This window comes from Myotis yumanensis, unplaced genomic scaffold, assembly GCF_028538775.1.
Source record: "Myotis yumanensis isolate MYYU_CA2020_CCGP unplaced genomic scaffold, mMyoYum1.0.hap1 SCAF_9, whole genome shotgun sequence".
NCBI lineage: Eukaryota > Metazoa > Chordata > Mammalia > Chiroptera > Vespertilionidae > Myotis > Myotis yumanensis.
The window spans coordinates 66063096-66083539 of NW_027223760.1; the positions used below are offsets into that span (position 1 = coordinate 66063096).

Here is a 20444-nt window from a genome sequence, read left to right on the forward strand (position 1 = left end):
GCAGTGTGAATGTATGTAATACCATTGAACTGTGCACTAAAAATGGGTAAGATGGCAAATTCTATGTTACATATTTTACCACAGTAAAAAAAAAGGGGGGGGGGAATGCCTCAAAGAAGGCAAAACCTGGGAAGATAATATGCAAAATGTAAAATACCTGTGTTAGTATAATGTTATAAACAGTTTAAATTTTTCTTTCCATAGTGTGATATTGTTTTTATAATTAAAAAAGTAAAGCAATGAGACAGAAAAAAAAAATCAAGAAATAATTTGAGATATTTTGATATTTGTTTTTCCCCAAGAAAGCACCCAAGTCATCATGGGAAAACCAGAAACATGTTTAGCATCCTGGCACTTACTTTATTTTATAATTTACTATTGTTTAAGTTACAGATCCTTGGGGGCCCATGACCTTTTCAGTCTTAGTGCCACTAGAAGTTTTAAGCTGGTCTTGGGTGCAGCTGGTTCAGTTTAAGGCTGAGGGAATCGTGCTGGGATGGCCCCTGGGCCCCGCAGCTCTGCCTCGAGCCCATCTGTGGAGTAACTTGATTCAGGGCCTCCTCATGAGCTAATTCCATTTTTATTAAAATTCCTACCCATGGGCCTGGGATAATGGTCATGGCTTTGCCTCTCAGCTCCACAGCAAGGTTGGTTGGTTGGTGGTTAAGTGAGTAATTACTCAAGTAGATGAGTGCCACCCCTGGACGTGGACTGAAATAGCAATGAGCCAACTGCTCCTTCCCAGTCAGGACCTGAAAATGCGCCTGGCAAAGGCTCCTGGGAGGCTCTGTGTGGTGGGGCTGGCTCCCTGCTGTGCCAGGAAGACATGGGCCCGCCTCCTGTTCCGTGAGTGACACTTACATGGTAGGACTCGTTGGTAACAATGATGGAAACTAATGCCTGTGCTTTTCACTGACAAAGCTAGGCTATTGCAGGAAACTCAATGTTGAATATTTTCGGAGACTTTGAGACCTTCCAGCCCCATGTTTGACCTTGTTGAGAAGTTCCCTAAACCTAAGCGTGAGATGAGAACAACCTATGGGTTCCACTGTGAGAAAAGAGAAACATCGGTTTAATAATAACCAGCGCATGTTGAGCAGTGGCCCTGTGCCGGCTCTGTGCTGACTGCTTTCCTTGCATCAGCTCGTTTCATCTTCAAACCACCCTGCGAGCCAGGGCCCTCGCATTCCCATTTTCAAGGAGGAAATTGAGATTCCAGCAGCCTTAGGACCAGCCCGAAGCCGCCCAGTGACTTGCTGCCCAGCGACTTGACATGGCTTTTCAGTAAGTTCACCGTCAGCAGGAACGTGCCAGAAATGCACGTCTGAAAGATGGGAGCCGTGGCTTCTTTCCCAAAATCAACCGAGATGTCCTGTGAAAAGAAATAGTTATATCCGAGTTTGTGGAATTCTCTTTTCTTTTCCATTTCCAATTGTGTCTTTCTTGCCTAGGAAAGGTCCCCACGTCTCTGCCCAGCAAGTTAAGGTCCTGATTCCACTTTTGTAAGAGATAGAAAAATCTTTCCTTCATCACCTAGAGGACCAAGGTATTTCCAAATAGAATTTAAGCCAACAGCACATAAATTTTGCTAGTCTCTAAAAGCCGTCATCTGTGGTAGTTTCTGAGTCAATTGTAGGCTCGAAAAGTTGAGAGAGTGGTGTGATCAAATTCTGGTTTGTCGGCTGAGAAATGTGGTTCTCTGGCTCTGTGCATCCGGGGTGACTGTAGGTGAATACGCAGACCTGGGGGGAGGGGCAAGGGGAGGGGTGGGTAGGAACCATCAAAGCAGCGCCTTAAGGGAATGGCCACCATGTGGCTGGATGACTGCACAGAATTTTCCCCGTAACTTCCAGGGGGACCTCTAGAACTGCGCCTTCCGAACAGGGCTGCTGTACCCAGCAGGCTGCACCTCCGAGAATGCAAAGGTACTGCTGGGGGCCCTCACCCCTTCCCCTCTCATGTTCGACCACTCAGCTCGGTGCCTCTTGCCACAGTGGGTGACGGCCCATCTGGGTCCTCCACTCAGTCTAATGACCGAGGAATGTCATGGACATAGGACCTGGCCTGCCAGGACCGCTCATGGCACAGCGGGGAGGCCGTGAAATTTGGCCCAAGCCAGTATACCCTGATCCCAGCCCCTGCCTCAGTCAGTTCCTCTGAGCAGCCACCTGTTTGGACTTGGTGGTCGGATGGAAAGGCCTATGAAGGACCAGAATGAAGATGCCTCTGTCCAGTGTGGGGATCAGGAAACAGCTCACAGATTTGGTCCCCTTAGAGCACCCTGGACTCAGGCAGTTAGAAATAGTGTGTTCAGTATTTATTAACAAATGGATTGGCGAAAGGGCAGGTCTGGTCCTATTGCCACCCTCCCCCATTAGCACCCACCATGCGCCTGTCACTGTGGTCGGGGTCTGACATGCTAGCGGGTCCTCGGAGCTGCCTGACTCTTGGCTCCAACTCCGTCACCCTCACAGCTACTCGGGCAGGAGACCTCCTGAGGAGGGCAGGGGAGAGGAGGCTCAGTGGGTGCCAGGACCACAAGGTAAGCCACGCCTATTCCTCTGGGGGCAGGCAGTCTTCCTGGGGCAGAGCAGCTCTGCCAGGTGTTAGTCTCTGGAGGAGGTCAGCCTCGAGTGGGAAACCCCTGAGTGGAAACGCGGCGTCATGAAGGCATCGCCCTTGCTCTTAGCTAAGAGCGCAGCCAGTAGTCTTGGTTGGCAGTGAGGCCCCAGGATGAAAAAGCCTGTGCCGGGTCTTTTCCTTGGCACCCACTACCACCCCACACGGGACACCCTTCAGTATCTACAGCTGTGAAGTGGGAAGGACAGCAACACATGGGGAGGTACCGAGGAGGAAGATTTCAGGCAAAACACTTCTTGTTCATGGAGCATCTTCTCTGCAAAAAACTCGGCACCAGCTCTGCACCACGTCCTCGATGGCTCAGTGAGGACAGCAGTGACCGCTCACTCCCCCAGCCGCCAGGGCAGGCGTTGTACAAGCTCAGTCATTCCTCTTGATGCAGGTTACAGTGATCGTGGGCACTCAGGAATGTCTCCATGGCATGTATCCAGGAACCAACAGGGCTCACTAAGCCCACACTTCCCTGTGAAACTGCACCAGCCGTGCAGGGAGCTGGCCCATCAGAGCATCTGTGAAGGCCCTGGGCTCCCGGCAGTCCCCTTGCGAGACGACACCTAAGACAGGTGACTGCAGAGTGGCTGCTGCTGCTAGCGCCCTCCCAGGGCCAGATCCTCGGACAGGAAGGCATCCTCTCAGGAAAGGACAAGCCGCTTCTCACCCTCAAAGCCTCCGGCCTCCTCGGGCTTCATTAAGTTCCCATTGAGGCTGTTGGAGAAAAAGAAAACGAGTAAAATGCAAATCTGATCACACCCTCCTTTGCTTCAAACCTTCAATGACTTCCCATTGCTTTTAGGACAAACACCCACCTATGCCACAGGACACACACATCTTTTGTGGTCTAGTTTCCCCGTCCTCCGTCCCTGTGGACCCTCTTCCACACTGTCTGAGCCCCGAGACACACAGCTCCTGGACATCACGCTCCTTCCTGCCTCCGAGCCTTTGCATATGCTGTTCCTGGGACACCTTCCCTCCCACCTCCACGGACTAACTCCTAGTCATCTTTCACGGCTTAGTTTCCATGCCACTTCCTGAAGGAGACCATCCCTGGAACCTCACCTGTGTTAGGTTCCCTCCCTAGCTTTCCCCTTTATAGCACTCACCACGATTTAATTAAATAATCACTTGAATGATTAAAAAAAATAATTTGTAATGTTTTTATTGATTTCAGAGAGAGGAAGAGCTAGAAACATCAATGATGAGAGAGAGTCATTGATCGGCTGCCTCCTGCACGCCCCCTACTGGGGATCAAGCCTTCAACCTGGGCATGTGCCCTGACTGGGAATCCAACCTCAACCTCCTGGTTCATGGGTTGCTGCTCAACCACTGAGCCACACCGGCTGGGTTTGAATGATTTTTTTTCACTGTGTCACCCTTACTAGATGGTAAACCTATGAGGGCAAGTCCATTTCATTCGCTACTGGATTTTCAGTGCCAACACAGTGCCTGGCACGCAAGCACTTGGTTATTCAGCAAACGAATGAGGAGCAGCGCTAGTTCCTGGGGACACAGCAGTGATCAGGACGCAGGCCCTACCTCACAGTCTGGCGGAGACGGCCACACAGGAAGCTGTTGCAATGCAGTGTGGTGACTGCTAGCAACAGAACCCGCGGGAAGAGACTGGTTCTAGGGAAGGGATCACGGTGTGAGGGTGGCTGGGAAGATGGAATTGCCCTCCGGGGTACCTGGCACACAGCCATTGGTGCTGAGTACACACTGCCATCACCACAAAGGGTGGGGGTCTTACCAAATCTCCATGATGCCAGTGTTCTTCTCTAAGGCGTCTGCCAGCTGGGCGACCCCCTTGGCTGTGATCTGGTTCTGGATAAGCCTAAAAGAAGAATATGTGTCGTTTATAGTAGGTACACAGTGCCGGGTCAAACCTGCCCCCTTCATCGGGGTAACTGTAACAGGCTGGTGGGGGAAGAGCTGAATCCACGTGACTTGTAATCTGGCTAAGATCATGTATATCCAACCCACCAGAATAAAGGAAAGCCTTTAAAATGCTTGATTTCTCTGTAGTTTTTATAGTGAGCATCCTATATCTGTGTTCCCATAGAGACAGTTTAATGCGTGAACATACATGTGCATGTGTGCTTGGCACATTTCCCTGCAGAGGAGCCCAATCGGAAATGTTTGGAGACCCCAACAGATTCCAAGACGCACACCAGGGAATAGGCAGCCAGGTCTCCTTCCGGGTGGTGAGGGAAAGGCAAGGCAGTTTTTAAAGTTTAAGTAGCGACCAGCTGGTCATTTTCTTCTTTGGAGGAAACAAAGGCTTCTAAGATGGGGCCATGCCCTCCCCGACATCTGAGAGGGAGAGAGGAGCAACAGTCCTGATGCCGCTCGGGGCCCCAGTGGGAAAGCAGTGATAATGGGGCCTCGAGGAGCAGCCCCATTACGTCGGGCAGCAGCGATCCAAATGGAGCAAAGGGTGCAGACCACTGGGAAGCCCCAGCAGTCCCTGAAATGCTCCCCTGGGCAGCTCCTCCGCACCCCACTGGGAAATGGGTGCAGCAGGAGGCAGTGATGTGTCCGCCTTCATCACAGGCTCGCCCCTCCCTCCTGGCTATCTGCAGAGCGAGGCTACTGCGGAATCTGACCCTGAGACGTCCGGGGCTTGGACCCAAGCAGGCAGCCCTACCTAAGTGTGAAGGGGCCAACCCCTTAGAGAGTCAGCAGACTACATACACACTCCCCACTTCCCAGCTATGGGTCCTTGAAGAAATAAGCAGGCTCTCTGTGCCTCAGTTGCCTGATCTGTAAAATGGGAGTAACTGTAAGAGAACCTCCTACCCGCAGTGTGTGAGGTTTGAATGGGACGACGTGTCTGAAGCAGTTCTCGCAACCGTGCTACGGTGCCCAAGGGGAGGGGAGCCCTTGTCGCCATCACTGCCCACGCACACAGGACAGCGGCAGCAGCCTGCAGCTGGGACCCAGTGTTCCAGCCACCTCTCCCCAAGGCTGGGACCCCGGGCCCCGTGCAGAGGTGAGGACCTGATAAGCATGACTACATGTAACTTGACATTTTTGCCAAAAGAGCAGAACTAGCCCCTGGCAGTGGGTATAGAGTTCTGTGTTCAGTCCAACAGCGTTCAGTTCAGTTCTGCCGCGTTCTAGTGACTTCTTTCATGGCAGCCACCCCTGGCCTTGCTGGGGCGGGTGAGCTGCTTTCAGCCCAGACTTGGCAAGAAGCCAGCTGTGCTCTGGCTGTGCTCAGGCACACACGCCCTCCAGGCTGCCTTCACCAGGGCCCTAGGGTTGTGCTTGCTCAATGCAGCACAGAATCCCTCTCCAGTCCTGGCCAGCTCGCTCCCGCTGGGGGCTGGCCTGGCCTCAGGAAGGGCTTAAGAGACAATCTACAGGCCAGGAAAAGAAAGGAAACCAACCAATCCAACAAAATTATGTACAGAAAGCCCAGTCCGGCTGTTTTTACCGACACTGACATGGCGATCTAAAGTTCATAAGGAAATTCGAGGGACCCAGAATGGCCAAGACAACCTTAAGGACGAAGAACACAGCCAGAGGACTCCCAATTCCCGAGTTCAAAACTTACCAGAAAGTGACACTAATCAGCACAGTGCCGCTGGCACAGGATGAACATGTGCATCCGTGGACTAGAGAGAACACCTAGAAATAACCAAGAAGCGCTACATTTGTGGTCAACTGGTTTCTGGCAAAAGTGCCAGGGCCATCGGAAAGGGGGAGATCATCCTTTCAGCGAGTGGTGCTGGGACAACCACGCACAAGAGAATGAAGCTACACCTTGTCGCCTCGTTCTGTACACAAAAATTAGCTTCACGTGGATCAAAGAGCAAAACTAGCTTCACGTGGATCAAGGAAAAGCTAGGGGTACATCCCTGGGACCCGGGATCAGAAAACGGTTCCTTAGTAAGATACCTAAGGCACAAGCAGCCAAGGGGGAAAACAGACACACTGGACTTCCTCAAAATTAAAGACGTCTTCTTCAGGTCACCCTCCGGAAAGTGAAAAACCAGAAGCAGCCCTGGGTCTCTCCCCGTTTGGGGCCATGGCAGAAGTGCCTGCCCGCGGTCAAAAAGAAGCTCAATCTCTGTGACTTCTGACGGGAGCCAGAACCGTCCAGGGCGTGTCCATGCTCCTTCCCGCGTTCGCTCCCAAGGAGCTGAGAGAGGTGTGGAGTTCGACCCACGCCCGTCCGAAAGGGTGATGAAGTTCAAGTGTGTGAGGACACTGCGAAGGGCCACAAAGTGGCAGGAAGTGCAGGTTTCCAGGAAGAAATATGTGGTCTCCGCTGGAGGAGTGGGCGGGAGAAAGCTCACGGTACACCTGTTCACAGGGGCATCCCCAGCACGCGGTTGTCACTCCACTAAAGCTGGACAGAGACCACAGAGAGGTCCCCGAATGAAAAGCCAAATCGCACCAAGTAGGAAGAAATAAGGCAAATACAAGGAAGAAACTATTTTGCTTTAAACATATTTTTACTAATTTCAGAGAGGGAGAGAGAGAGAGAGAGAAACATCAATGATGAGAGAGAATCATTGATTGGCTGCCTCCTTGCACACTCCACACTGGGGATTGAGCCCACAACCTGGGCATGTGCCCTTGACCAGAACCGAACCTGATACCTTTCAGTCCACAGGCCAACGCTCTATCCACTGAGCCACACCAACTAGGGCTCAAGGAAGAAACTTGAGATGATGCAGGAATAACCTTCTCTACAACTTTCATTAAAAACAAAATAAAAAAGTGAGAAATCCCACAGAGAGGAAATATTTACAAATCATATCTATAATAATAAAAGCATAATATGCTAATTAGACTGGATGGTCAAATAGCGGAACGACCGTCCGGACAACCTTCCGGAGGAAGCCAGTGCTGAGAGGGCCCCTTGCATGAATTTCATGCACCGGGCCTCTAGTATCTAATAAATGTCTGGTACCCAGAATATATCAAGAACTCTTACAACTCAGCGATAAAAAGGCAAATAATCCAATTTAAAAATGGGTAAAGGATGTAGAGACATTTCTCCAAAGAAGATACACCAACGGCCAGCAGCAACATGAAAAGACACCCATCACTGTTAGTCATCAAGGAAGTGCAGATCAAAACCACAATGAGACACCACTTCACACCCACGAGGAGGGCAAGATTCAGAAAGAGGGACAACGACAAGGGTTGGAGAGAATTTGGAGAAAGGGGAGCCCTCCTACATTGCTGATGGGAATGCAAAGTAGAGCAATGCTTTGGAAAGCAGTTTGGCAATAACTCAAAAGTTAATTGTGATCGTGTGACCCAGCAGTTCCCTTGCTAAGTAGACACCCAAGAGGAATGAAAATGTGTGATCACACACCGGCATGTACATGAATGTTCACAGCAGCATTATTCAAAATAGTAAAAAAGGAGAAGCAACCCAACTGTCCACCAGCTCACGAATGGACATATAAAGTGTGGACTAGCCATACAGTGGAATATCACCCCTCCATAAAAAGCAATGAAGTATTGATACGTGCTAGAATGTAGGTGAACCTTGAAAACATACACTATGAAAGAACAGAGACAAAAGGCCACATGCTGTGGTTCCATGTCTATGAAATGCCCAGAATAGGCAAAGTATAGTAGTGGTTACAGGACCAGCGAGGGTAGGAAGGGGGCAGGAGAAGGCAGGGGCGGGGGCGGGGCGTGGAGAATGAGTGTCTAATGCATATAGGTATTGGGGGGTGCGTAGGTAAAACTGTCCTAGAATTAGACCAGTGATGGCGAACCTTTTGAGCTCGGCGTGTCAGCATTTTGAAAAACCCTAACTTAACTCTGGTGCCATGTCACATATAGAAATTTTTTGATATTTGTAACCATAGTAAAGCAAAGACTTACATTTTTGATATTTATTTTATATATTTAAATGCCATTTAACCAAGAAAAATCAACCAAAAAAAATGAGTTCGTGTGTCACCTCTGACACGCGTGTCATAGGTTCGCCATCACTGAATTAGACAGTAGTGATGATCGCACAACCTTGTGAATATACTAAATATGACAGAGGCGAATTAAAAGGGTGAATTGTATGGCATATGCAGTTTAAATCGAACGTTTTAAAAAGCAGCACAGTGTGGAATTCCAGGGTCCTGAGTTACCATAAATGTTTCAGCGTCTGGTTGACTTTCAACATCTCTGCCATGCTCTCTGCCACTTCGTCGTCGAGTTCATTCTGGGTGAGCCTGGAGAGGAAAGGGGTGTTTACTCGGAGAGCCCTCTCCGGCACACGTTTCTAAAGGGGTTCCCCACCTTTCGAAAGGACTCCGGCAATTACCAGAATATTCTCAGCGACGTGTTCCAGTGCAAGGCCTGCGCGAGGCTCTTTCCTCCTTCTGTGGAAATGCCGTTGGAAGCCAGACTGGACAGGAAGACACGTGGGGAGGATTATTACACGAGGCTTTGGCTTCAGCAGCCAGAACAGCCAGGAGACTCTGGCTGGTGGCCCGGCTGACTGGAGGCAGGAAGCCTCCCCGGCAGCCACCCAGGCGCTGCTGCTCCAGGGCACAGGCTCAGAGCATGAGGTCAGGTGGGGACACTGGACATGGGGGAGACCGGGTCACCGTGCAGACCCGAGGCTGAGGCCTGGCCAGCTCTGCTTCAGGGGCTGACATCCTCGTGAGAGCTGGAGAAGTCTCCTGTCCTCCCAGAGCAGGGACCGCCATTGTCCTGACATCTCAGATTCACTCCAGTGGCAGGAAGGACGCGAGCAGCGGGGGACACGGCGGCTCTGAGGTTTGGCCAGGAGGACAAAGGGCCCCCTCTGTCCCAGCACCCACCTTGAGAATGAGGAAGGGGCAGGAATCTGCTGCCCAGTGTCCCTCTCAGTTGTATCTGGACTTAAAAATTCCTCCCACCCCCACGGGGCATGGGGACCCGGCCGAGGGGCTGGCAGTGTCCTCTGTCTCGACCTGGGGGGTGGTTATATGGGTGGGTGCCTGTGTCAAATCACCGAGCTGAACACAGAGTCGTGGACTTTACTCATTTAATGTGATGTCTCCTATATGTCCATAGAAACGTTTAAAAAGAAACACACACACACACACACACAAATACCTCTCTCATTAGGAAAGCCAGCCGCCCTCTTCCCTTAGCTCCTTCCCTGCGACCCCAGGGACACACGAGTGACAGGCTGGCCCCTGGAGTCCACAGTGTCAGACACAGCAGTTACCTCAGGTTGGTCAAGCTGGGGTGGTTCCTCAGAGCCTCTGCGAAGGCCTTTGCTCCTTCATCGCCGATTTGATTGCCCCACATCCTGAGGGCAGAGGCAAGACAGTGAAAGGGAGCGCCTGCTCCCCCTGGCCTGCTGGTGGGGCCACAGCGAGGCTGTCCACTTGCAGGCGGGTGATGCTGCTCCATCCCTGGAGCTGTGGCCTGGAGGCAATTCCTACGCCAGCCCCTAGTGAGCTGTCAGCCCCTAGTGAGCTGTCAGCCCCTAGTGAGCTGTCAGCCTGTAGTGAGCTGTCAGCCCCTAGTGAGCTGTCAGCCCATAGTGAGCTGTCAGCCTGTAGTGAGCTGTCAGCCCCTAGTGAGCTGTCAGCCCGTAGTGAGCTGTCAGCCCCTAGTGAGCTGTCAGTCCCTAGTGAGCTGTCAGCCTGTAGTGAGCTGTCAGCCCATAGTGAGCTGTCAGCCCGTAGTGAGCTATCAGCCTGTAGTGAGCTGTCAGTCCCTAGTGAGCTGTCAGCCTGTAGTGAGCTGTCAGCCTGTAGTGAGCTGTCAGTCCCATAGTGAGCTGTCAGCCTGTAGTGAGCTGTCAGCCCGTAGTGAGCTGTCAGTCCCATAGTGAGCTGTCAGCCTGTAGTGAGCTGTCAGCCCGTAGTGAGCTGTCAGCCCCATAGTGAGCTGTCAGCCTGTAGTGAGCTGTCAGCCCGTAGTGAGCTGTCAGCCCCATAGTGAGCTGTCAGCCCGTAGTGAGCTGTCAGCCTGTAGTGAGCTGTCAGCCTGTAGTGAGCTGTCAGCCTGTAGTGAGCTGTCAGCCCGTAGTGAGCTGTCAGCCCCATAGTGAGCTGTCAGCCTGTAGTGAGCTGTCAGCCTGTAGTGAGCTGTCAGCCCGTAGTGAGCTGTCAGCCCCATAGTGAGCTGTCCAGCCTGTAGTGAGCTGTCAGCCTGTAGTGAGCTGTCAGCCTGTAGTGAGCTGTCCAGCCTGTAGTGAGCTGTCAGCCTGTAGTGAGCTGTCAGCCCGTAGTGAGCTGTCAGCCCCATAGTGAGCTGTCCAGCCTGTAGTGAGCTGTCAGCCCCATAGTGAGCTGTCCAGCCTGTAGTGAGCTGTCAGCCTGTAGTGAGCTGTCAGCCTGTAGTGAGCTGTCCAGCCTGTAGTGAGCTGTCAGCCCGTAGTGAGCTGTCAGCCTGTAGTGAGCTGTCAGCCTGTAGTGAGCTGTCAGCCCGTAGTGAGCTGTCAGCCCCATAGTGAGCTGTCAGCCTGTAGTGAGCTGTCAGCCCCATAGTGAGCTGTCCAGCCTGTAGTGAGCTGTCAGCCTGTAGTGAGCTGTCCAGCCTGTAGTGAGCTATCAGCCCGGTAATGAGCTGTTTGGGGTTTCAGAGTCAAAGGGACCCGTCAGGATAAAGAGCGTTTCCCGGGCAGAAGCCAGTGGGGCCCCTGAGGGCCCCCGTGAAGCTCCCGTGCCTCCCCACGGCTTGCCCAGCGGCCCTGTCGGTGTATTAGGAACAAGAAGACCAGCAGGTGCTCACGGACAGACCAGGCTGGGTTACGCACACACGTGTGCAGTTGTCTCTACTCACCCGATTTCAAAGATGGATTTGCTGTTCTTCACGGCCAGGGCAAGACACTTTCCTCCCTCGCTGGTTATCTGGTTTTTCCCCAGTCTGCAGAGAGAGTTGAGCCCGTGTCAGCCTCCTGCTGGGAGGGGACTCAGTCACCCTCATCCCCAGCACAGAGCCCCTCTGGTCCCTCTTGGGGGGGTGGCCTTTCTCTGGGACCCACAGCAGCTATGCCTCCCACTCCCACTCGGAAAGACCCAAAGGCCGGAGGAGACCAGTCGGGATTCCGCTCCAGGTGATGGTAACAATCTGCAGAAGCTCAGCGACCGGAGCGGTCCCCGGGGTTCTTTAAATGACCGCCGAGCGTCACTCATTTCCATCAGCAGAGTAAGGAGGTGCTGGCTTCAGCCACAAATGGTCAAGGTGAGTGTCCCATCACCAGGGCTCCTTCAAGCCTGCTGCTCTGTCACCGGGAAAGGCAAGCTCTTCCTGGCAGCTAGATGGGTGCTATGGTCTGAATGTGTGTGTCCTCCCAAAAGTCATATTCCAAAATCCCAACCCCCAGGGTGATGGCATTAGGAGATGGGCCTTTGGGAGGTGCTCAGGTCATGAGGATGGAGCCCTCAGGATTGGGGTTAGTGGCTTATAAAAGAGGCCCCTCTCCCCCTTTCCCACCAGGTGAGGACACAGCGAGGCCCCATCTATGGACCAGGAATCGGGCCCTCACCAGACACGTAATCTGCCACCACTTTGGTCTTGGACTCCCCAGCCTCCAGAACTGTAAGAAATGAATTTCGGGTGTTTATAAGCAGCCTAGCTTATGGTATTTTGTAATAGAAGCCTGAAGGGCCAGGCTGGTGTGGCTCAGTGGTTGAGTATCAACCAGGAAGTCACGGTTCGATTCCCGGTCAGGGCACATGTCCGGTTTGTGGGCTCGATCCCCTGTGTGGGGCGTGCAGGAGGCAGCCGATCAATGATTCTCTCTCATGACTGATGGTTCCATCTTTCTCCTCCTCTCTTCCTCTCTGAAATCAACTAATATCTATCTATCTATCTATCTACCTAAACATATCTAGATATGTATACATATAGGTATATAGATATAGATAGATATAAACATATAGATATAGATATTTATTAAAAAGCCCAAAGGGGAAAAGGAACTTCAAAAAGGGTGATAGCTGCGGCCTTTCTTCCTGTTATTAATTAATGTCATTAATTAAAATGCCAAGCTTTCCAGCCACCAATTGTAGCAGGTCCCTCCAGACTCCGAGCCTCACCCACAGTTGATAAATCCTGCACGTGGCCCGTTCACCTGCCACACACAGGTCTCCTAATTCACCAGTAAGGCCCCCGGGGAAGCAGAAGGCGGCTTTGGGGTGAGAGTCTTCATGGTGACATTTATGTGTTTGAATAAAGAGCCTGCCACGCCCGCCCCACTTACTTAAGGTGTGTGAGGCCTTTGCACTCATCCAGGATGCTGGCGATGTACCCGGCTCCGACATCAGTGATCTGGTTGTTGTATAAGCTTCGAGAGAAAACACAGTCAGAACACGTGATGAGACCCGATGTCATCTTAATGAGCCCAGTTTTAAAAGCTGAGTATGTGCCGTCTGGGTTGAAAGAAGAAAGAAAGGGCACGTGGGGACCAGAGTTTGGGGCTCTGGGGCTCACAGGCTGGGTTCAGAGCCGCTCTGCCACTCTCCAGCTTTATGACCTGCGGCAAGTTCCTTAACGCCTCTGTGCCTCAGCTTCTCCCTCTGTGATACTGGGGTGAGAATGACAGCTCCCCGACAGGGTTGTCATGAGGACCATGTGAGATCCCTCCAAGCCCTCGCACGTCACATAAGTGCTCAATAAATGACCGGCGACGGGTATCTTTAGATGAAGATACTGATGAGCATCTTGACGGGGGAAGCTTCTGAGTATTGGGACCTCCTCGGTGTCTGCCTTTCTGTCATTTTGCCACTTGATACCAATTCAAAAAGTCGCCCCAAGAAGTGGGAAGTGGGAACTGTACGGACGCACAGAGCTCCGAGCTGAAGGGCAGCCTAAGGGAACTGAGGCCCAAAGAAGCTGATGGGCACCAACAGTGGCCGTGGGGCTGGCTGTGTGGGCCCACAGTCTCTTATCTCAAGCTCCAAAATGCCAGACTCTGAAAACCCAGTTTTTCGTCACTACTTTGGCAACTGATATGGAGCTGTTCACAGTCTGTATCCAACTGGCTTGAATAGTCATACGCTTGGCTGCAGAAATATGAAAGGATTTAAAAAGGGGGTCCCACCCTAGACCCCAATGGCCATGTCACCACTACTCAGCATGTGTATTGGATTCTGGCCTCTGTCTTGCCTCCAGGATTCTGGACATGGGATACTGGGCCCAGAGCAGTGAAGCCTGATGAATAAACAGTATTCTAATGTTTAGAAAACGAGCCCTAGATACCTTCTCATTGCATCCCCAGCCACCACTCGTAAAGCCACTTGCCTATATTATTAGGATCCCAATGATACAGCGAGGAGGCTGAGGCCCAGCGTAATTTCCCGACTTGCTCCAAGAGTGGGCTGCTGGCTGCATCCAAAGCAGAACCTGGACTCCTGGTTCCCCGTCCAGTGCTCTTCCTGTGCCCTTGGCCCTCAGTCCCAACCATCTGATCACTCACGGGAATGGCAGTCTCCTGCTGCTCTGTATTTTTGCAAGAACCCTGTAGCCAGCCCAGGGTTCTTGAGACATACGTACCCTAAATACGTCAGAATTTTGTACTTGGTCAGCTCTTCATATAGCACCTTGACCCCACTGTCAGTGACCTGGTTTACGCTGAGTCTGAAACAAAACAGCAGAGAAAGTTACACATCTGAGCAGCTGCTCACTAGGAGGGAGCATTCACTCCACCGGGATGCAGAAGACTCCAGGTCCTGGCCTTTTCCAGCCGTAAATGCCCCGAGAGAATGGCCGGAACAGTGAGCCACACAGCCCCCAAAGCGCCTGGTCATCGTGGGGCCGGCAGACCCACCCAGAGCCAGCCCACCGGCGAGGGGACACATGAAGGCCACGTGCGGACAGCCTCCTCTGATATCCTGCGTTTGGGGGCAGCCTGGTGAGAAGGAGCCAATATGTAAACAAATGGTTGCGGCTGTGTTCCAATAACACTTCATCTACAAACACAAGCCACACTGGGCCACAAGTTGACCTTTTAATAAGTAAAAGGCTGAGGAGGTAAAAGCTTGATTTTTAGGCCTCATCTGAATGACCAGGTCAGACACTCTGGGCCTCTCCCCCAGTGGTACCCACCTTAGTGCTGGGGCAGTGTGCACCCACATGCATTGCCATCCCATATCTATGCTTTCTTAGAAACATACCCCCCCCCCTTTTTTTTTTTAGCTAGGCACATGTGATCAAGTTATGCCCAATGAAATCTAAGCAGAAGACTCATTAGCAGTAGCCGAGGAGACTTCTTCAAACAATGAGGTGTGTCCTTCTTTGCCCTTCTTTCTTCCTGGTGGCTAGGATGTTGACTGAATGGCTGGAGCTTGTGCAGCCACCTTGGGCCAGGAGGTGGGAGTCAGGTAGTGAGGGGGCAGGTAGTGAGGGGGCAGGGGAGCAGGCAGAAGAGCCTGGGCTCCTGAGGCCATGGAAGCTCCCAAGCAGCCCAGAACTGTCCTCTGCTAGACTTTTGCATGAGAGACAAGTAAGCTTGTAAATTATTTAAACCACCACTATTTTGAGTTTTCCTCTCAGCATAAATTAATCCTAACTGATGCCCTCAGGGAGCTCAAAATGCTTCCCTGGGGTAACCCATTTCCTCCTGCTTTCCCCTTCACTGGTGGAGTTTTCATCTGATGAGAGGAGCACAGGGTGGCACTGAGTGTAAGACGCCTGAGGCTGCGGACGGAGAGATGCTGGCTGAGCGTAGAGAAAAGACGCAAGGCCTCCCAATTCCCAGGCCAGGGCAGCTTTGGGCTCCCTATATCACACTGTCCCCACACAGTTTATACTGTGGTACTGGTATAACGGGCACCCAGAAGCAATTCAAATCCCCTAGGCTCTCCAGAAATGCATGAGCCAAGTAAAGGAGAACTACCTCGCCCCCAGGAAAGATTTACAAGGTGTATACAGGAAGTGCTATTAGAAGAAAGCAGGCTGGCCTCCCTTTTCTATAGATATAAAAGCCTAAGAGACTGAATGACTGAATGACCGGTCGACAGGTCACTATGACACGCACCAACCACCAAGGGGCAGATGCTCAATGCAGGAGCTGCCCCCTGGTGGTCAGTGCGCTTCCACAGCCAACCTCCCCCTGGCCAGCCTGCCCCGATCGGCCGATAGCCGGCCAGGCCGAGGGACCCCACCTGTGCACAAATTCATGCACTGGGCCTCTAGTCTTTAAATAATCAAACAGGAAGCTAATCAAGAGTCAACAATAAGAGTCATTGTTTTTTACTGAGATCCCTGGAAGCTCAAGGCTGCTGGCTTTGATCATGGGAAGCAACTAATGCTAACTGACAGAAAGTCTGCCTTTTCTGCAGTCGCAAACATGGGCTATCTTGGAGCCTCACATAAATCTTAAAGGGCAGGTTCTTTTTTATTCTGGCTCCACCATGGCCCAGCTGTGTGACCTTGAGCAACTTACTAATTTCTCTGTGCCTCTACCTCCTCCTTTGGCAAAATAAAGACAATAACAGAATCTACCTTACAAAATTGTGTTTTGGATTTTTTTTTAAATTAAGTGTATTTTATTTGTTTATTGTTTTTGAATTTATTGGGGTGTGTTAAGAGGATTAAATTAGATAACATTTGTAATGACTTCATCTACTCAATAAATGCTTGATTGATCTTACAGTTGACCTTTGAACAACATGGGTTTGAACTGTGCAGGTCCACTTATATGTGGATTGTTTTCAATAAACATATTGAAAAAATTGGGGGCATTTACAAAAATCTGAAAAACTCACAAACGTTATAGCCTAGAAATATTGAAAAAATTAAGAGAAAGATATATCATGAATGCATAAAATATATGTATTTTCTCTTATGACTTTAATAACATTTTTGTTTCTCTAGCTTACTTTAAGTATACAGTGTCTAATACATGTAACATACATAATATGTACAGGGGTGAGCAAAAGTAGATTTACCATTGTTCGTATGGAAAATAATACAATAATTAATAACAATACAATTATAAACTGTGTTTCGCATATGCACTACTGTAAACCTACTTCTGCCACATGCTGTATTGATCAATTGTTTATGTTCTCGGTGAGGCTGCCAGGCTATTAGTAGTTAAGTGTTTGGGGAGTCAAAAGTTATATTATGTGGGTTTCTGGCTGCAGGGGGTCAGCATCCCTAACCCCTGCGTTGTTCAAGGGTCAACTGTACTGCAGTTGCTAGGATACGAGCATCTCCTTTTCCAGATGAGGACACTGAAGCTCAGAGAGATTAAGCAACTTGTTCAAGGACACCCAGCCGATGCGGGTCTGCCTAACTTCAAAGCTTTTTTCCTTGACCAAAGTCACCTCAATCAATTTAATAATAATATTAATAATAAATAAATAAATAAATAAATAAATAAATAAAAGCTTTGTTCCTTGCTCTCAGCCACCTGAGATAGAGAAGGTCTGGAAGTTCCAAGACCGGTGGTCGTGATTGGCAGGGTAATCCAGGAGACCCCACTCCATGACATTAGTCCTGGTGTCGCCTGGCCCGCCCCACCCCGGCCCGCCAGTGCTCCCAGTGCCCAGCGGCCTCACCTGATGACCGTGAGGCAGCTGAAGCAGGGCTGCAGCTCCCGCACGCCGTAGTCATTGAGATTGTTGTTGTCCAGATCGAGGGCCAGCCGCTTGCGGAAGTGGTGCAGGACGAAGGAGAGGGCGCTGCAGTCGGCCGAGTAGGCGTTGCAGTAGGTCAGCTTGAGGTAGTTGGCGCAGATGCCCTTGGCCGCCAGCTGCCCCACCTTCTCGCTCTGCGTCTCGTAGATGCAGCGCAGCATCCAGATGAAGGTGGGCATGGCCTGCACCTGGTTGAAGCCCCCTGACCGAGTGCGGGGCAGGTTCTTCAGGTAGGTCCGCAGGCTGGCGAACAGGTGCGCCCACAGGGCCTTGCGCTTTCTCCTCAGGGCCGCGGCCGGCACCAGGTGTCGCAGGAGTTTCTGTTTGGCTTTGGACAACAGCCCACACAGGAAGAGGTTGGTGAACTGAATGTGGTCCTTGTTCCTGAAGGGGTTGTCCCCCGCCAGGTCGCGGGACCCCAGGCACGGGAAGGGGAGGAAGGGGGCCGAGCAGGCCGCCACTGCTGCCTCCTCTGGAGGCACCCACTCCTGGAAGAATCTGAGCAGCGCCCGCGTGCCCACCTTGGCATCCACCACGAGGGAGAAGGCGGTGAAGAAGGCCTGGAGGGTGGTGTGGAAAAACTCATAGGACAGCTGGTCCTCTCCGAGGCCCGGCTCGGGCACGGCCCGCAGGAAGCCCAGCTGCAGGTCAGCCTCCTGCACGGCGGCGGCCTGGACCTCCTCCTGGCTGAAGACAAACAGCTCCCTCTCCATGCCGCAGCGGGCCAGCTGCCCCAGCGCGCGCAGGGTGGCCAGGCCGCCGCGGAGGGCCTCCGTCTGGCTCTGCGTGTTCCTCTGCACCAGGCTGGTGGGCTGCGTCCTGTTCAGGTGGACCTCGGTGACCAGCAGGAACACGTCGGTCAGGGTCACCGTGCAGTCGGGCAGCTCTGGGGAGCTGTCGAAGGCGCCGTGGAAATGCTGGAAGCAGCGGAAGATGATCCAGCAGAAGAGGGGCACGGCGCACAGGCTGCAGAGGTTGGGGTTGGCCTCCAGCTGGTCCAGCAGGCGGTCCCGCGTGGCCCGGTCGGGGAACATCCTCCTGGCGTAGGCCCGCAGGTGGCTGCGGGAGAAGCCCCGCAGGAGCACCTTCTTCCGAAGGAGCTGGCGCGGGATCTCGATGCCCGTGCGGGCCGTGAGCAGCTTGGTGGCCCCCTTGAGCAGCACCCCGCTGAGCAGGTTGGCCAGCAGGACCAGGGGGTGGGCCGGCTCCCAGGGCGACGAGGTGTCGGGCACGCGGCTCAGGTCGAAGTCCGAGTGGAGCTCGTCCAGGCCGTCGAAGGTGAAGAGGGCGGTGTGGGGGAAGCGCACCAGGAAGGCGAACACCTCCTCGGGGTCCTGCTCCGGGTAGCAGCAGTGCTTGAAGAGCAGGTCCTGCAGACTCAGCATGGCGCCCTCTTTGAAGCAGCTGAACATGCGGCAGCGGAAGTGGAAGGAGAACTTGAGCCGCGCGTCCAGCTGGCCGGCGGCCCAGAGGCTCTGCAGCCGCTGCAGCAGCATGGACTTGCCCACGCCCGCGTCGCCCGAGATGAAGATGGTCTCGCCCTGCTCGTTGAGGACGCCCGTGGAGTGGTCCAGGAGGCGGGCCAGGCTGCCCGGGCTGCCCAGGCTCTCGTTGCTGAAGCTGACCAGCTCCATGATGGTGTCCGTGTACACCTCCTCCAGCAACACCTCCTCCTTCTGCGAGTAGCACAGGATGAACTTGGAGTCGCGGCCCAGCTGGTGTCGCAGCTTCTGGATGTACCTGCTCACTGGAGGGGGGTGGGGTGGATGGGGTACCCGCATCCAGGGGTAGGGGTGGGGGTGAGGGTGGTGAGGGAGCCCAGGAGAGGTGGAGGCAGAGAGAGAGAGAGAGAATCAGAGACCAAGCAATCAACCAGGGAGGCTGCAGGAGAAACAAGTACACAGATAACCCCACAGCCTGGACTCTGAGGCCAAGGGCCAAGATACCTCAAATGCAGGTCCTGAAGACACTCGGGGAGCCAGAGCTCCAGGATCTGTAGGTCGTCAGCCTTGACAGCTCTGCCTGACCTCAGACTTAGCCAGCCGGAGTGTGACGGCTTCAACTGGGCCCAGAGTCTGGGACAGGCTCCCTGGTCCTCTGCACAAGTGGTCATTTTTAAAACCAGCTAAAAACTGAAGCTCCCTTACATTCCAGGGCCAGGCCCTCGGGCCCTGCCGTCCCCCCACCCCCACCGCCCCATCCCCAGGACCCTGTTTGACTAGCTAGACTCCAGCAGGGGTTCTCAACCTGTGGGTCGTGACCATCGGAAAACACATATAGCATATCAGATATTTACATTACGATTCACAACAGTAGCAAAATTACAGTTATGAAGTAGCAACGAAAATAATTTTATGGTTGGGGGTCACCACAACATGAGGAACTGTATTAAAGGGTCGTGGCCCTAACCGGTTTGGCTCAGTGGATAGAGCGTCGGCCTGTGGACTGAAGGGTCCTGGGTTCGATTCCGGTCAAGGACATGAACCTTGGTTGCGGGCACATCCCCAGTGAGGAGTGTGCAAGAGGCAACTGATCGATGTTTCTCTCTCATCGATGTTTCTAACTCTCTGTCCCTCTCCCTTCCTCTCTGTAAAAAATCAATAAAATATATTTTTTAAAAAAAAGGTCGCGGCATTAGGAAGGTTGAGAACCACTGAGCTAAAGCCAGACCCCATGGAAACCCGTGCTGTTGAGAAATTGCCCTGACCTTTCTATGGCTTACTGTGCTGCTCTGGAAGCAACTCGTAGTCTCACAAAATCACATGCCAAGACTTTTGGTGATGAAATGAGCACTGGATGTTACTCTGGGCGACAAAGGAGCCGCGTCTCCTCTGAATCACCCCCAGTGAGTAAAGGAAGATGAAAGCAGCCTTCTTACCCTAGGAAGGGCACACCAGCCTGTTCCCAGAGGAGACCTGGGCCGCACTGATGTTTAGCATGTGCCCCAGGGTGACCCCTCTGCCTGCCCCAGGGGTGCAGACGCAGTGAAATGCTTACATGGCGCCATGCTTGCAGCAAACCAGAGCTCAGAAATGGGGCTCACACCAGAAGGGAGGTGGTCCTTCCCCACACTCAAGGTGTCCTGGGCCTGGCATCCAGCACACCGCCCTGGCACATTAACACCTGTTGCCTAAGGGGGTGCCACAGTGCTTTGCAAATAAGGACTGGCAGTCAGGGGTGACAAAAGAATACGTTGCCTAGAATCAAACCTGGAAAGATTTTTAAAAAGGAAAAAAACGCAACCTTGACCTT

General features: G+C 52.5%; 1 protein-coding gene across 2 annotated transcripts in view; it reads right to left on the reverse strand.

The window, feature by feature from the left end:
• Window positions 1-1054: 1054 nt before the first annotated feature.
• NOD1 (nucleotide binding oligomerization domain containing 1) overlaps window positions 1055-20444 on the reverse strand; it is a 31004-nt gene continuing 11614 nt past the window's right edge. The window contains exons 4-12 of one of the 2 annotated variants that reach the window (XM_070424512.1): window positions 17115-18939; window positions 14104-14187; window positions 12812-12895; window positions 11389-11472; window positions 9821-9904; window positions 8927-9010; window positions 8751-8834; window positions 4385-4468; window positions 1055-3345 (exon numbers count right to left, since the gene is read on the reverse strand). In XM_070424512.1, the coding sequence (XP_070280613.1) occupies window positions 3273-3345; window positions 4385-4468; window positions 8751-8834; window positions 8927-9010; window positions 9821-9904; window positions 11389-11472; window positions 12812-12895; window positions 14104-14187; window positions 17115-18939 (2486 nt within the window). In that variant the 3' untranslated portion in view covers window positions 1055-3272. Of the gene's footprint in view, window positions 3346-4384; window positions 4469-8750; window positions 8835-8926; window positions 9011-9820; window positions 9905-11387; window positions 11473-12094; window positions 12146-12811; window positions 12896-14103; window positions 14188-17114; window positions 18940-20444 lie in introns of those variants that run through there. The other variant, XM_070424513.1, reaches the window with a different exon arrangement.